Here is an 18,308-nt window from a genome sequence, read left to right as displayed (position 1 = left end):
GCAATGCCATTTGTCAGCTCTAGGTAATAATTTTCCTCCGATCATAATAATTTCCCATCACCCTCGTCGTGACATTTTCCCAAAAGAAAGTATGCCACTAGCTCGCATTCTACAAACCGGCAAAATGTTTACACCCACCTCTCATTGAAGAAAAGCAAATTCACACTAACACTTCCAAAAAACGCCTAGTATAATTGACTTCACGCGGCGTTTAATACACTCTCAACCTGCGAAGCAACGGCAGACCCAAAAACGCGCTGCTGCAAAATCTCGCGCCTATCATAAAGAAAACAGGTTCCAACCGTCATCGTTGTCCGCTTTCCACATCAGCATCAACGGCAACAGCAGCAGTTACTAAGAACATTTCGCCAAGTCAGAAACAAAGCTAAATGAAAAGAGACACTCAGAGCCGTAGATCGTAAATAACTTGCAGTTTTGTTGATGGCGATGGCGAGTATAAAAGGAATTGATGGTTTGAAATAAAACTCGAAATTTTATGAAGAAAACTTGTCCGGTGTAAAAGCATTTTAGATGGAACACATTCTTGCACTGATCCAATACCTCCAGAAGCACTCTTATTCTTCACCCCCTCTAGTGGGGAACTGGAGGCACTCCGGAACAGGTTTCCTTTCGTTTCAATCACCAAACTTCGATAAGGTATCTCGGAGAGCGACGGAGGGCGCGCGCGAGTTACAACACAACAATGCACATACACACGATCAGCGAGGTCCGAAAGTCGAGCCCCACTCACCGCCGCCGTCGTGGTGGAGGCTAAGCGTCATCTGAGTTCAACAACACTGGCAAGACTAAATGTGCTCCTCGTGCGCGAGGCCAACCGAGGGCTCCCGTTCTCTCTCACTGACTGGCTCAGCCAGCCACCAACCCAACTAAAGTAAAGAATGCTGAATGCGAAGCAGCGTAGGGTCTGACTCGGTGTTTCTCTGAGCAGCATGCTGCTCCTAGCAAGGAGGAGGATGCCAACGACGCTGATGTTGGTTGCTTTAACTTCGAGTAGGATACTTTAAGGGTTGCCCTTGTTGTAAATCTACACCAGTGAACTTCAACGCATTCTTCTTAAAGTGTTGGTTCATCAAATGGGGTTAATACATATTGAAATTTTGAGCATCCTTAGCCGGCATCCATCCTTGGACGAACATGTGCCTGTAGTGTAATTGATGGTGCCCATCAGGCGAGTCGAAAAACGGTAATTCGAGTACATCGTTGCTTCTGAAGCGTCAGTTAAACTATATATATACAGAGTCAAATACATATGCTTAGCATGACAATGATGTCGACGATGACGGCGAAGACGAAGAAAGTGAATAACGAACGAACCAGATCGAATATCCCAAGACCCAAATGCTGTCGTAGCGAAAGCGTCCCTTTCAAATAGAGCAAAGGCTCGCTCAATTAAAATTGATCGTCTCACCTCGCAGTGGTGAATTCGATCACCACGTACTCACCTCAATCGAACACGCTTTGAAGACTTTATTTTAATGATTAACCTATAGCTTCCAGTGAGTGACCGCAAGGTTTTCCCCTATACCGAACTGACCACAGCACATCAGAAACCAATTACACCGTACAACATGTCTACATATGTATGCCACTGTTTCTCCCTCTTTCCTCTATCAGTTGAATATGTAGCTGAGTTACTGGGATATCACATTTTTATTTGTTCGTTTTGGTCATGACTGTTTGGGAATTGGTTACTCCGTTTCATCACTGTATGCATATCTCTGTTTTTCTTTTTCCAAGGTTTACACGGATGTAAGGCAAGTAAGCAAACATATGGGGTTGTATGGCTTATTCTGCTTCTACTTAGCAAGTGCTTGTAGCCACGAGGGGAATTTTAACGTTCACCTGTTGGAATGTCAACAACATGAAGTTTCAGAGTTCAGTTGCTCTGATGTTTGTTCTGCGTTCGCTTAGATTTCATATTTAACCCTCCAGCGCCCATAGTCACCTAATGGTTATTTTGATGAAACTAGTTGCAAATGAAAGCGATGCTTATCTACTTTCATATGGACTGGATTGGACGCAAAAATCACCAAATGAAAGGTACTATCCCAACAACAAATCGTCTAGTGAAGAAACGACTTCTTGGTCATTTTATTCAACTGCATGCTTAATAGTACTTGTACTATTTTTGTGGGAGTAGAATGACCACTAGCGTCCTACCCCTACATACAGACAACAGAGACAACCTATATTGGTACACCTTGAAATTTGCTTTTGGTTGACAGTTGGAAGTTTTTTTTTTTTGTTCAATTAGCGTTCTAGTTCTGTAGTAAAAGACGCAAATAAAATAGTAGCTTTTTTTTCCCGTAGTTTACGTGTGTTTAATCGTTTTTTCCGAAATTCGTTCCTTTTCCGAGGTTTCCGGTAGTGCTCTGCTCCTTCAGGTTATGAGCCCAGTAGTGAAAAGTGGACAGTTTCATTTTTTTTCGTGGAAAACGGGTGTGCCGGAAGAATCGCGGTTTTTCTTTCGAGAACCTTTTGTGTATCACGTGCAGTGGGAAAAGATGGCCGAAAGCATGAAGGTCATGTTCGCCAAGTTGAATGGCAACAACTACGTTTCCTGGAAGTACAGGATGATGACGATGCTTGAGCGCGAGGAAGTTTGGGACGTGATTGAGAAACCCAAGCCAGAGGAGGTTGATGCCGAGCTCCAGCAGTGGATCAAGGATGATCGGAAGGCTCGTACGACAATTGCGCTCTTCGTGGAGGATAGTCAGTTGCGTTTCATCAAAAAGGCGGCGACTGCTCGCGAGATGTGGTTTAACCTCAAATCGTACCACGAAAAAGCGACTATTGGAAACCAGGCCCTGTTGTTGCAGCAGCTTTGCTCGTTGAATCTGAGTGAAGGTGGAAACGTCGAGAAACACATCGAGGAGATGGAGAATCTTTACGAACGTCTGGAAAATGCTGGTGTGGAGCTTAGTGAGCTGCTGAGAATCATTATGATGCTTCGGAGCTTGCCATCGTCGTATCACAGCTTTGTTACTTCATTGGAGAACCGGCCTCAGGAAGATTTGACGATCGATTTAGTGCTGGCGAGACTTCGGGATGAGTGCAAAAGCGAGAATGTCAGCAGGGAAACGGTGTTAAGATGGAGAAGGCCATGAAGATGGTAGCGAAGCCAAAAAGTGAAACTCGGAAGTGTTTTTTCTGCAATATGCCAGGTCATCTGAAGAAGAATTGCAGGAAGTTTCTAGCAGCGAAAAAGGAACAAGGCCTAAGCCAGTCAAGTCAGAAGGATAGTCCAGACCAGCAAGCGAAGCAGGTGCAAACACAACCGGCGCCGGAGCAGCGGGATGCTGAGAAACCTAGTGAGAAACCCAGCGCTGTTTTTGGAGCTGTGTGCTTCGTCGCAGGAGATGTTATTCCCGGAGCATGGACTGTGGATAGCGGTTGTACGTGTCATATGACCAACGACCGTACTTTCTTCAACGAAATGAAAAGAGGTGTCGTTGTCGATGTGACCCTGGCGGATGGAACCAAAACGATGTCTGCTAGATGCGGTAGTGGAGTGTTGTTCGGTGTAAACGGAGATGGAAACCGAATTGCCATCACGTTGGAGAACGTCCTGTACGTCCCTTCTCTAGAAGGTGGACTGATCTCGGTCCGGAAGCTGGCACTCAAAGGATTTTCAGTGGTGTTCGGCGTAGATCGTTGCGAAGTAAAATCTGCGGATGGCGTTGTAGTGGCAGTTGGTGAAACCGTCGGCAACCAGTACAAATTGAAAACGGCCGAGCAGGGTATGCGTGCGGTGTGTGGAAACCATACCTTGTTGTGCCAACACACCTGGCATAGAAGGTTTGGTCATCGAGATGCGGATGTCATAGAGTCGATTAAGGCGAAAGATCTGGCAAGTGGACTGGAGGTCAAGAGTTGCGGTGAGCAGATAGTTTGTGAATGTTGTCTGAAGGGGAAGTTGACTCGTTTCCCTTTCCCAGCGGTAACTGAACGCAAGTCTAAGCAGCCTTTGGATCTGATCCACATGGACCTTTGTGGCCCCATGGATAATCAAACGCCTAGTGGTAACAAGTACCTGATGACCATGATCGATGATTTCAGTCGATTCTGTGTGGTCTTTCTCCTGAAGTCCAAGGACGAGGCAGCAGGGAAGATAAAGGAGTACGTGCGCTGGACGGAGAATGGATTCGGACGGAAGCCCCGCATCATTAGATCCGATGGCGGAGGTGAGTATACTAGTAACAATTTGCAGGAGTTTTATAAGGCTGAAGGTATCGACGCGCAGTTCACGGTTCCCTACTCCCCACAAAAAAATGGGGTAGCGGAACGCAAGAACCGAGTGCTTCAAGAAATGGCTAACTGCATGTTGCTCGATGCAGGCCTGCCAAAATGTTACTGGGGAGAGGCAGTATTAACAGCAGCTTATATTCAGAACCGGCTGCCTATTCGTGCTGTAGATCGTACTCCGTAAGAGATGTGGACTGGGACGAAGCCGGACCTGACCCGTCTTCGTGTTTTCGGGTGCTCCGCTTATGTCCATGTCCCGGAATGCAAGCGTAAGAAATTTGATCCCAAAGCAAAGAAGCTATTGTTCGTCGGCTACTCGGATCAGCACAAGGGTTGGAGATTCCTGGATCGTGAGAGTGATCGGATCGTCATCAGCCGCGACGCGCGGTTCCTCGAGCTTGATAACGGCTCGGAGCGGGAAGATGCAGTTCAGGAGGACCAACAAGTTCCAGCGGAAATGCGTGAAGAAGATGAAAGTGAAGTGATCCTGGTTTGGAACCAGAGTGATGAGGCAGTTGAAGAGCCTGAAGAGCAAGAAGAAGATGAATCAGTTTACGAGGACGCTGATGATACAAACGAGAGTGATTTCTTCGGTTACGGTGATGAAAGTATTCACGAATCCGGACAAGTGCAGAGAAGGGCACCGCGCTCTACGCGAGGTGTTCTTCCAAGAAGATATGACGATTTTGTCGTTGCGTTGGCATCTCACGACGAAGAACCCGAAGACTACCGGGAGGCGATGGCCTTGCCAGAGTGGCGAAGTGCGATGAAGGATGAACTTAAGGCTCACGAACAAAACCAAACGTGGGAACTTGTGAGATTGCCACCCGGAAAGAAAGTGATTAGTGCGAAGTGGGTGTTTAAACTCAAGCGCGATGAAAATGGAAGAGTAGTCAAACATAAAGCGAGAATTGTTGCGCGGGGCTACTCGCAAAAGTTTGGTATTGACTATACGGATATTTTTGCCCCAGTAACGCGTATAACTACGTTGCGTGCGTTGCTGGCTGTTGCGGGTAAGAATGGACTAGTACTGAAACAATACGACGTTAAAACGGCGTACTTAAATGGAACAGTTGAGGAAGAATTGTTTATGCGTCAACCCCCCGGTTTCACCGTAACTGGACAGGAGGAGATGGTGTGCAAATTGGTAAAAAGCATTTACGGTTTGCGTCAATCGGCACGTTGTTGGAATAAAGCGCTCCACGCTGTGTTGACGAAGAAGCTGAAATTTCAGCAATGTACATCAGATTCGTGTCTCTACGTACGGCACGTTCAAGGCGTTACGGTATACTTGCTAGTATACGTAGACGACCTCCTACTCGGAAGTGTGAATGAAGCAGAGATCAATAAAGTGGCTGAAGATTTGAAGGAAGAGTTCGAGCTTACCTGTCTCGGCCCTGTTCGACATTTTTTGGGACTGGATATTCAGAAAGAGGACAGAATCTACTCTTTGCGGCTTACGGCGTATATTGACAAGTTGGTGAGCCAGCTGGGTATGGATAAGGCACCACCAGTAAAAACACCTATGGATCCAGGGTATTTGTCTGCGAACCATGATAGCAAGCCATTTTCGGATCAGACCTCGTATCGAAGTGTTGTTGGAGCTCTTTTATACTTGGCTGTCAATGCGAGGCCGGATATATCTGTTAGCGTGGGATTGCTTGGACGAAAGGTAGCTGAGCCAAATCAAAGCGACTGGTCTGCAGCTAAGCGGATCGTGCAATATTTGAATGCAATGAAGGATCGGAAGCTGACATACGGACCTGGACAGGAATGGAAGTTGATCGGATTTTCGGACTCCGATTGGGCCGGAGATCAGCGAACAAGGCGGTCTACTACTGGTGTGACATTTTTCTACGGTGGTGGGCCGATATGCTGGGTGAGCAAAGGACAGGATGCGGTCGCACTCTCGTCGTTGGAAGCAGAGTATTACGCACTCACCGTGGCGTGTCAAGAAGCAATCTGGATCAAGCGATTGATGAATGACCTCGACGAACCTCAGGTCGATGCGATTACCATCTTCGAGGACAACCAGGGGTGCATATGCTTTGCGAAGGCCGAACGATCGAGCGGAAGGGTAAAGCACATAGACACGAAGAAGCATTTCATTCGTGACTTATGCGAACGGAAGATTATAGTTTTGGAGTATTGTCCTTCAAGTGAGATGATTGCTGATGCTTTAACAAAGCCGTTGGGACGACTGATGTTCAACAAATTCATTGAACGGATCGGACTATCGACTTAGGTGAAGTCGGTGGTCATTCAGGAGGAGTGTGGGAGTAGAATGACCACTAGCGTCCTACCCCTACATACAGACAACAGAGACAACCTATATTGGTACACCTTGAAATTTGCTTTTGGTTGACAGTTGGAAGTTTTTTTTTTTTTTGTTCAATTAGCGTTCTAGTTCTGTAGTAAAAGACGCAAATAAAATAGTAGCTTTTTTTCCGTAGTTTACGTGTGTTTAATCGTTTTTCCGAAATTCGTTCCTTTTCCGAGGTTTCCGGTAGTGCTCTGCTCCTTCAATTTTTAATAATAACTTCTGTTCAGGCTTTGTTCCCATAAATCTGGAGAATTTATTCAACCACAACATTGAACAATTGGTGCTGTATAAGGTATGCCCAGAAGCTTGTATTAGACTTATATGAGTTGTAACAGAGTTTATACGATAAATTTTTTGATTAATCAGCGTTTATTAGACATCACTGCTGGATTAGCATGTTGAGTAACGTTTGACTAGACATTATTATTATACATTTATTAAACGATTCAACTTTGAGAAAATTAACCCGAAAATAAGAAGGACTGTGACAGGGAAGGGTGTGTTTCTTAAGTGATTGTTTTCATTATTTTTGACGTGGCTCGCACCACATAGATATTAGAAAATTTATTAAATACTTGTACATATCGTTGCATGGGATTCGAACCATGTACCTTCCGATCACCAGCCGCTTGCCTTGTCATCTGAGTTATCCTAGATTTCATTATATGGGCAACTCAATAATCAATAAAAGCTTGCTTGAAAGTAAATACCTATCAGCACTCCCGATCCCAACTCTAGCTCCTTCAAGGCCCTGTGGGAATGATTAATTCATTCATCGTTGTTTTAAATGAGACCAATGTTACCTCTTCACCTCTCCAAGTCGAAAGAAAGGATGCTCGGTTTTATCTTAAAATAGATCAATTCATTCATTGTCCTGAGTCAAGTGATCGATGATGACTATTTAAATTAATTAGATGTAGTACACAAATAAAAAAGGGTTGAGCTTGGGATTGAACTCACGACCTTCTACTTAGAAAGCGAAAACGGTAACACTGATTTTGTCTTGTTGTTAAATCAATTGAAAACAGTCGAATTAAAGTGTCAATGTATGTAAAAATTACACTTATTCAGTTTGTTATTAGATCAAACATTTGATGTTCAATTGGGAAGACATTTAACGCTTTTACAGCTTTTAATAAGTAAATTAATCAGATCAGAGCAAACAGTGGAATAAATGTGCATCTATCGATCTCAATGAGCTTTTTCAGCACATAATTCGACAACTCGTTTTATTCAGCATTGTACACTGTTATACAGCATTTATTCAATATATATGCTTATTTGTGACTCTGAATTGTTTGTTGAGTATAGTTCCACAGAACGACTTTGAAAATTTTGACGTAGGACTACGTCTGTGATTTCTATATGGAGATACGCACTTTGTGAAAACCGAAAATGCAACATGTAACAAAATTATGAAATATTTTGAACGTTAATAACTCAGCTGCCCCTGGACCAATTTCAATAATTTTATCACCAATCGATCAGAATTAGGAATATCATCTTTTTATCCTCATCATTTAAGACTTTCCGCCTTATTACGAGTGTCACTTCACGGTGAAAACGAAGTGAAGTGACCAGTTATCACTCACGGTGAAGTGATTGCCGTGTAAATCAAATGGGAATCACTTCACCGTGAGTTATAAATTGTCACTTCACCGTGAAGTGACATTGGTAATAGGAGCCTTTATCATTATTCAAAATGTCAATATTGAAAATTGCACAAATGTGCAACTGTTGCTATGGTAATTAAAACTATCACCGATTGCCTGCGAAAAGCGATTTCCCTAACACAGATTTTAAAGTTGAATTCCGTCTGATCTCACCACACGGTGTTTATTCAATCACCACGTGGTGAGTGGTGGTGTTCTTCAGTACACAACTAAAACGAGCTGCAGCCCACATAAGCATCCATAGAAGGAGAAAGAAGCCGCACCGCTATTGATCGGAATCAATAGCTCTTCGTGAGTCGCTGTGGGCTATCTATGTCAAGCGCGTCATACTAAGGAGTAAAAACAGAAAGAACCCCGCTCAAATTCCTATTCCTAAACAAAACACAAGCTCCTGCTGCAGTTAACAAACAAGATGTATTATATAAGACCACGTAGTCCTACGTCACCATTTCGTACAAACCCATAGGGCTGCCCAACTAACAATTTTCGCAATGTAAACGCTTTGCTCATTTCATTTATACAGCCTCAAGCTGTATTCAAATGTTATACGATATGAGGAAACCTTTACTCAACTTCTTTACAAGCAAATCTGGCGAACTTAGTCAGCTACTTATGGCTGTTGTGGCGGTTGGGACAAGCTCTTATTGCATATCTATTTACGCTTCTATACAGCTGTTATCCTGCTGTTTAGTTGTGTGTGAACTTGAAAGGCGCTTACTCAACCTTTACCCGATTATCCAATAATCACTACACAGCTTTCTCTTGACGCCAGGTTAAATATTGTTTACGCTTTTTTTTTTGTTAGAGGAATTTATCATGTTTATTTTACTGCGAATTAAATTAATCGAAATTATTTATAAGCACACCACCAAATTATTTCCACTGTACCGGAACCAGGAATCGAACTCGAAACGACCGCAATGGCGAACCTTGATACTACCAACATCGCTACGCCAACACTTTGAACTGACGTAAACAAATTTACATGCCCTTCTACAACAAGATTGCTGAGTAGATGCTTTATAATAGTGCACATGAATCACTTTCCTCGACTAGTTACTTCAACTTTGTAAAGATTTAGAGTAAAAGCTGTAAAACTGCACAAGTCTAAAAATAAACCTAGTTGACTGTAAAATAGCTTCCAAAGTAGCGCTAACACAGTGAATTAGTTGAGTACAGGTTGTTTAGTTATTGAAAAGCACTTTTGATGGTTATGTTATTCAGTAAGAGTTGTTGGTTCTTTAGAAGCCATCAAGTAAGTAATATATTCGCTTTATTAGCTTTGTTTTGAAGCTAAAAGTTGAAAGTTGATTAATATTTGCATAGAAGTTACATTAGCGTTTATTGGACTATATTCAGTGCGTCTGACAAATTGAATAATGGTTGTGAAAAAGTTAAGTTAACGCTCTCCAAAACTATTTTACAAGCTTCTGCTTGTAGCTGTATCTGCAGCTTTGTTTCAGCTACTTTACAGCACAACGCTGGAAAGGTTGGCTTATAATGCTGAAAATGTTAGTTGGGTGTCCCTTGTAGTTTTTTATTCGATCCACGGAGGTATACCCGGTTTGTATGGGCCACGAGACGACATCCATCCTCAAACGAATAATACCCCTTCATATGGCAAATCAAATGACATGAGATTTCAAAAACCAGTTCAATGGTAGTCATTTGAAGTGCTCAGGACCGCACTGGCCACATCCGGCCATGTTCCAGTACCCCCGGAGAAGTGGCAAATTTCTGACTATGGCTAAAATCCATCACACGACACTTCAAATCACATGATAATTCAAAAATCAGTTCAATTATAGTCATTGGGAGTGCCACATCCGGACATGTTCTGCGTACCCTGAGGGAAGTGGCCAGTCTCTAACTAGGGACAAAACCCATAAAGCGATATCTCAAATCACCTCACATCATATGAGCACTTTTGCCGGAATGTCTATTAGTAAGAAAGGTCAGATCTCATCAAATTCAGGTTTTCAACTATGATTCCAATATATCTTGGTAAGAAAGTCAGCATATTTTGTGGTATTCTACGATGCCTTCTATTCAGCATTAATGGCACGTATGTATTAGGGTGGGTCAACTTTACAACCCCAAGTTTCCCACTGCTCTTTCGGGTCTTTGTGCTGGCGTGAAGTTTTCCGGTCCTCGCATTTTGTTGGTTTTGTGTCCCGGGCGCGATGATTTGATTTGGAAAGATTTTTGAAGATGTTTTCCCCTGTTACTTGGGTGCTTGGTGTGCCCTTGCTTCCGTTTGTTGCTGGTGTGACTCGATCAGCGCGATCTATTGTTGAGTTATTGCGATCAGCATAGTCAGCATATGCACGGAGTGGTTTGAAGGGGAAATGAACATGTTCTTGTTCGAGCTTGGTCTGTGGCTGATCGGTGATGAGCATGAAAGCCGGGAGAAATGAAGTGATATGGATGCCAAGTTTATCATAAATAGGGGAAATGGATGTTATGTCGGCCTATATGTTCCTAATTTGGGCTCATACATTTTTCTCTGTTCGGGACCTAACACTACTGCGACCAGTAAATTGATCTATTGTAGTATATCCCGTGTCCTATGTTTAATGTCACTTTCATCTATATAAAATTGATAAATAGCAGATTTTTAGCGATGGGCCCAATATTAGATCCATAGGCCTCATTAGAGCCTGTGATTGTGCAGCTGGAGCCGAACAAAAAAATGGTTTTCATGTCGCTTTGTGAGGGTGGCGTTATACAACAAGCGGAGTGAGGTGAATATTTGTCGGTGCTATGTTGAAGGAGCCGATCTGATTGATCGGTGGTGTGGTGTGTGCTGGAAATGGAGTGATATGAAAAAAAAGGTTTGATCTGCCAAGTTGCCGGGCAGCTATGAATTTGATTGGAGAAAAATATGCATGGAAGCTTCTGAAATACGCTCCCGGACAGTAGGGTAAACGCTCCTATCGGTAGTTGTGGTGCGTTGAAGGCGTTGGAGTTCTGTAGTTGTGTATGGAGACTCCGTACACAACTGTAGGAGCCTAGCGCTTCTGACGTGCCGCAGCTGTGGGAGCGTTTCCCCTATATGATCGGGATACATACATGTATTGATTTGGTGAGTATGTTCCAGTTGAGGTTTGTATCATGATTTTCGTTTGCTTCCCGGGGCGTTTGATCGGTTTGTAAGGTTTGATGTGTGTGATGTCGTGATCGCCGCCATCAAACATGCAGGTTTGACACTCGGTCGTTTAGATTTCGAGGCGTTGTAGGGCGTTGTGTAGTTTTATTTTTTGTATATTTTCCAGTCGCGTGTGATCCGTGTGCTACGCTTTAATTGTATTAAGGTTTAGTTTGAAGTTTCATTAATAATGTATTATTGTACTAATGAGGTACGATATTGTTTTCGAACGTGCAACTGTTGGAGAAATGTGGAATACTAAGATTATTTTACCGAAATCTGTGAAATTTTACCGAAATCTCAACAGCTGAACGTTCGGTAAACAGTTCGGTAATTTTTCACAAATTTCCAGCAATTTTTCACAGATATTCGGTGAAAAATTACAGGAGATCTGTGAAAAATCACCGAACTGTTTACCGAACGTTCAGCTGTTGAGATTTCGGTAAAATTTCACAGATTTCGGTGAAAACTTCATTAGCAAAATACTCTATAAACGCGTTCTATCATTATAAAAGCAATCATAAAACCATTCGGTCACCATATAATAATCATCATACTCATAAAATCACTCCGTTTATAAATTGAACTTGAAGGATGGATGCTCATAGTGAATAAAAGCAACATTTATGACAAGGAATACTCGAAGGATAGACGAAGTTGGATGAATCATTTCAGCGATGTTAATGACCGAAGGGATGTCGGTTTCGGCAAAATGTACTTCTTTAGAAGAACCAGCACGTCTGACTGAACCGGTACCATCAACAACTGAGCAATTGGTGGAGAAGAGTGAAATCACCGTGGCTCTGGAATTCATAAAACATTTTCGAAGGCCCTGGCATCACGCTCAGACTGGTGTTGATCATACCCTATATGAAGCAGTCTTAAAACAGACCAGCCTTCATTAGATCTTGCATATAGCTGATGATTGGAATAGCACCAAACCACTGAAAATATCAGCAGCGATTTTATTCGGTGAAAGGGTCCTCTCTTCCAACAAAATTTCATTCAAGCATACATAAACTGTACTTCGAGAACCATCCGAAAAAAGGGGATCTCTTTCGGAAACGATTCAGCTTCCAGCTGTTCCATTTAATGAAATGCTACAATCGGGAGAAAATCGCCTGGAAGAACGGTGGAGTAAAACCTCGTTGCAATGATCACATAGCGCAACAATCGAAAAATAAACAAACTTTGACGTTTGTAGGCAACTTTGCCACCATTAATGCTACCATAAATTAGAACGGGTTAGGATCAAGCAAAATGGCTTTAGATAAATACAATTCAGTCTGCAAGTTTCCTTCATAAAAGCCATTTAGAAAATTTAAAGCAGCCATTTTGAAAAAAAAATATGATCCAAAATGGCCAAATGTTTGCCCATTACAAACAATTATGCAAAGTTTAATACAAATCGGAGAAGTTCGATTGAAAATTAAATAATGTTTTCGTTATTTTCTCGAGAGTGCTCTGATAATTCATGAGTCCATTTCAAAGAAATTATTTGAAGTGAGTTTTCAAGATAGGTAGTACTTAGTAGTTTTGCCATCTTTGTCTCATCAAACCTACCGATCCTTTTGGCTCAATTGCATTTGGTTTTATGCTTAATTTAAATGCATATCGCTGAACCGAGAAAATTTGATAATTTCCGTGAAAATACAGGAAAAAGTACTAATCTGCATTTGCTGGTGCAAATTTTAGAAATACTTATGCTTGTTGAATGAAATTTCAATTTCGGTAAAATCACTCATTTAACCTAGTAACCTCGGCCTTATCAAGTTCGGCCTATTCATATTAACGTTCTGACCAAATTGTTCATCATAAAAAAATATTGCCCCTCATAGTTGAAGATGCTAATTTCAAATAACAGACTGTAGTGGTAATTTTTATACGATAGATGGAGTAGATGAAAGCATAGAGTTGATAGTTCCGTTAGAGTACGGCAGTGTGAAGATTGTATATAGATATTAGAATAGCGAGCTAGGACAACTTTTAAGGAAGGTACAAATCGGTTTTTTCATCTCTCTTTACCAAACTCCCCCTTTGGAGAGGGATGCTTATTGTGTGCTCTCAACTTAATGGTCTAGGAGAACTTCCACAGTTATTAATTGAAAGCTTTCGATGCCAATACCATTGCTGCATTAGTAATATTGTGTGGCAAGGACGTCTACGTCCCGGGAAGATGAAAAAATTTCCAATCCGGAAAATTCCTAGATCGAACCAAGAATCGAACCCAGCCACCTTCGGCATGGTCCTGTTTTACAGCTGCGCCTTTACCGACTGAGCTAAGGGAGCCCCACCAAACTGTTACTCTCCGGCTACTCTGAAGGATCTTTGTGGGTAGGGAATTATACCAACAATCAATACGGGAATTATACCAACAATCAATACGAAATTAACGATTTTAAATTGACTCACTATTTGTCTAGCCTATTGGTCCCAAGCAAATCGATTAACGTACCCCATTCTAGTCGAAATTCTAGTACTACGCACTGTTTGTTTTGATTCGCTATGAAAGTGTGACAGATAAAATGAGGGGTTATTGGTTTTTCCTATATTTCGAGGGGTGAATCGATTAGCTTGGGACCGAAGAGAGTACCAGAGCTGAGCCAAAAAGTTAAGCACGTTATTGCAGGAATCTTCTAGTCTTAGAGTTACCTCTATGAGTATACTGAGCTCTGGGTCGCTTATTCTGTAAACACTTTTGCCTACTTTGTTCACACTAATCACTCACCTGTGCAGAAGCTCTAGTACGCTTGTCGATAGAAAATCTCTGCTGTCAGAAAGAAAACCAACCAATAGCCATACCCAAGGTGAAAGGAAACCTATAGGGGACTATAAAGAGCGAGACCTGGATACCCCTTTATGGGTACGAATAAATAAATCAATAGAAAGATCTGGGAATGCTCCGGACGTATTAAAAGTTTTACGGTGGTGGTCTCGGCGAAGTACTGGACAGCGGTGGTGTTGCCAAAGGAAAGGCGGTTGGGATAGGCCACCCTCTGGCAGTCCGTTGGCGATGGCACTGGACAAGCGGTCCGGAATAGACCAGTCTATCCACTGCACTTGAAAAAGAAAAACCCGAAGTTTGACAGAATGTCCCTTCGAAGAGGCTGGCAATACTACCTGACAGGGTTCGTTAGCGTTGCCAGATATACCGATTTATCGATATTTATACCGATTTCCGAACTAGATACCGATATACAGATAAGGTTCCTCAGAATACCGATTTTTGAGGTGTTATAACGATTTATACCGTTTTTTTAAATGATCAAAATGATTATTGCCTGCCCGCGCTAAGAATTTCGGAGAAAATTATTGTGTGAGACTTGTATCTTTTTGAATATCACAAATTTTTAGAGCCTTTAAAATTCTAAAAAAAAAAAAAAACATCTTCAAAAATGTCATCGATTAATGTTTCAATTTCCTGCAAAAAACAGTCGATGGCTCTTTCTGGTAATTTATGGGGAATAGGGAAATACTTTTTAAACATTATTTAACTTCCTGGATTTTCTTCAAACTTTCCTCTGGTATTTTCTATTTACGATTCCTCTCGGAAACTTATTTCGACTTCCCTTTGAAGCTCCTTCAGCCTTCGCTCGAATGATTCTTCCCGGAACTTCAGGGATGTTTCTAGATTTTGATTGCGGATCCACTGCGGAAACTTCAGAGAAGTCCAGACTTTTGAGTAAGTTTCGATAAATTAAAGAATGTTTTAATAACTTCTGTTAAAATTCTAAAACCCGGTCCAGCGAACACCAGTGAACTTAAGGAAACATCATAAATATTTTGGATACTTCACAAGTCCAAAGAACTTCTGGAAAATTTAATAGTTTTCTGAAACAGTTCCATTAGTTTCAGGAGAATTAAGAGAACTTCAGGAAGCTCTGAGAACATCAGGACAATCAGATCAGATCAATAAATTTCAAGGAAATCGTAAATTTTAAAGGAGTTCTGAGAAACTCAGGCAATTTCCGAAAACTTAAGCAATGTTCCGAGGGGCTCATGCAAATTTAAGGAATGTAAGAGAAGTTACACGAATATTAGAACATTGTGAGAACATGTTATGGGAAGTTTCGTGCTTATTGATGGCAGTGTCGATCACTTTTAAAAATTAGAAAAATCGGGAAGATCAGAGAACTTCAATGATGATGTTACAATAAATTGAAGAAAATTGTGAGAGCGCTTAAGAAATTTCGTAATCTTCAAGGAAGTCTAGAGACTTTCAAAGTTGATAAGAGATATTCTGGTAGTCTCATTATAATCAGAGAAGTTCCAAGTATTTCAAAGATGATCAGAGTACTCCAAAACATCCGAGGAAATATGGAATATTCATAAGTACATTTCAGGAATGTTCCAAAAACTTCAGGAGCATTGCGGGGTCTTCAGGGATGTTTTGTGACCTTTGAAAAATTTTCTGGATCATAAGAACATCCCCCAAGAGCTTGTTTCTTACGGAATTATGTCCTTGTTGCTTTCGACTGTTCCGTAAGTGCTCTGGCTTCCGCCTTTCTCTAGAATTTTTTTCCAATCTACCTTAGGAAGTTTCTGCCAGCGTCTCCAGGAAGTTTCTTCGGTTTTCTCCAGGAAGTTCAATTAAACTTCTCCCAGAAATTTCATTCGCCTAGTTCTGGAATTTTGTCCAGTTGGTTTTTTTTTTACTTCTTTTGGAAGGTTTTTCCGAGTTTCTTCTGGCTTCCCCTGGAAATGGCTACTTCTGGAATTTATTTCCGATTTCCAAAACTTTTCGGTCTTCCGCGGATGTTTTTCCGACTTCTCTCAGAACTTTCCTCAAATTTCCTCCAGGAGAGCTTCCTTCTTCTTTCTCTGGATGTTGTTTTCAGCTTCCTCCAGAAACTAATTCAAGGATTTTCCAATCATATTTAGTCCAAAAGTTAAAATTTTCGCAAAACGGCAAAAATATAAAATTAATTAAAATAGAAAATACCGATACATACCGATTGTTTAAAACCTTTGATACCGATAAGCTTTAAAAAAAATCTGGCAACGCTGATGTCGACTACATACCTTTGAAAGATTGATGTACTAGCTCAAACCGCTGACAATAAATGGTTCGTGTGGGGTTTACGCAAACAGTGTTTACAGACAAATCAAAGGCTCATGTATATACTATGACAGCTATGGGATCAACCGCCAGTAAGGCTGTCCGTTTTATTACTGGGATTGGTTAAGGCTTGAGGTGCTCACTGGCAGACGGGTTAATTGATTTGCGATTTCTTGTGGAGGAGCCAACAAGTAACATTAAGGAACCAACGGTTACAAAACGTCTAAATATTAAAATAAATACTCTAGAACTACTTTCCTGCGAAATTCCCGCTCTAGACCACTATGCATTGGCTTCAAGATATTAAAACTTCTCAAACAATATTTTTTTTAAGAAATTGTTTAGAGAGTAACCTGTTCAACTTCCTCTTCTAAAGGTGATCCAAAATCTTCTACTTTAAAAAATAAATACTAAAAGCACAAACGAAAATGATCACCTGACAAAGACCAGAAAGCACTAACGTTTATTAAATTACTTCAGAAGAAGCAGCTCCCCTTGAATTAACATTTCCAACCCATAAAGCAATAAACTTTCCGCATACAGCACAGTACATGACCCGTTTACTCCCGAACCGACCGACATATCTTCCGTTGAAACAATCCACGTATAGGTACAACCGAATCAATCGATACTAATCGTTAGCACTGTATGACTTATTCATAACCAAAACATAAGGAAGTCATTGTTCGACCTGAGTGCAAACAAAAAAGGCAACGCGTCTCCACCGCGTTGCAAAGCGACACACAAACTACCCCCAAACGCGTGGCTGTTTACTCCACCCAATTTTAATGAAAACAGAAAGCCTCATCTAGCTACAGCTACATGTACTCACCGTAACCATTGGCGAATTCGGCTATCTTCTCCGAGCTCTTCAGCAGGCCAAAGTTACTCCACAGGTTATTGATTCGCCGTCCAAATGACTTCCTTCGTACCAATTTGCCACTCTGACTGTTACCATTGTTACCGCTACCGGTTGTTCCTTTTGAAGATTTTCTTTTCACCGGTTTCCTAATCTCATAACGATTCGTGTCCGCCGGAATTGATATGGCAGCCGCCTCCGCGATCGTCGCAGGTACATTGCCACCACCTCTAGCGTTGACATTGTTGTTCTCTTCGACGACGGTACTAATCAAAGACGACGGTTCACTTGGTTCTGGATCCGCGATGGGAGCTGTCCCACCTCGATTGGAACGCACTTTTGCGGGTTCCGGTTTTATGTTTCTGCGGAACAGCGATTTGAAACTGTCCACAAACCCGGAACTTTTCCGCGCTTCAACGCTTCGAATGTCGTAGGACTGAACCATTTTCACCAATTACTTATGGAACATTCCAGACACGTTGCACTACACATACTGAACGACGGCCTTCCCCGATGCAGGTCAGAAACACTGCTTTAACCCGTTCCGGTATCCTGGCGGGCCTGGTTCACTGAACTGTACAGGAGAAAATGTAAATTTTCTTCACCCTGCCTTCCCACACACACGCGAGAATGTTGTGCAATTTTTTGCTCTATGCTCCCGTGAATTCAAAACAACACTCGGGCGCGTGGTGCCTGGGTCAATTGCCCAGCACTAGACACAGAGGCCAACGATAACACTCGAAAAAAAAATGAACCACGCTCACGAAACGTTCTTCCTGTTCTGAGTCATTACCCAGCCGCGTCGCGAAGGCACACAAATGGCAACCCATCCGCGTCCGTCGTCGTCGTCGTCGTCCTCCTCACACTACATAACCGACCACCCCCAGAGTACCCACCCACCCAGCAAACACATGCTAATATCGTGCGGTAAATGGACTACCTCCACACTATACACTACACTACTAGTGAGGCGCATATTT

General features: G+C 42.0%; 1 protein-coding gene across 4 annotated transcripts in view; it reads right to left on the bottom strand.

The window, feature by feature from the left end:
* Positions 1-17,871, bottom strand: part of vari (MAGUK p55 subfamily member vari) — a 139,601-nt gene extending 121,730 nt beyond the window's left edge. Inside the window, exon 1 of one of the 4 annotated variants that reach the window (XM_065224079.1) lies at positions 17,302-17,871. In XM_065224079.1, the coding sequence (XP_065080151.1) occupies positions 17,302-17,773 (472 nt within the window). In that variant the 5' untranslated portion in view covers positions 17,774-17,871. Of the gene's footprint in view, positions 1-561; positions 659-17,301 lie in introns of those variants that run through there. The other 3 variants (XM_065224080.1, XM_065224078.1, XM_065224081.1) reach the window with 3 other exon arrangements.
* Positions 17,872-18,308: the final 437 nt, after the last annotated feature.

This window comes from Ochlerotatus camptorhynchus, unplaced genomic scaffold (assembly GCF_037179485.1).
Source record: "Ochlerotatus camptorhynchus isolate MF236.1 unplaced genomic scaffold, CSIRO-AGI_Acam_v1.1 ptg000204l, whole genome shotgun sequence".
Lineage (NCBI taxonomy): Eukaryota > Metazoa > Arthropoda > Insecta > Diptera > Culicidae > Ochlerotatus > Ochlerotatus camptorhynchus.
The sequence above is the reverse complement of the archived record's forward strand: the minus strand, read 5'-3'. Positions and strand labels throughout refer to the sequence as shown.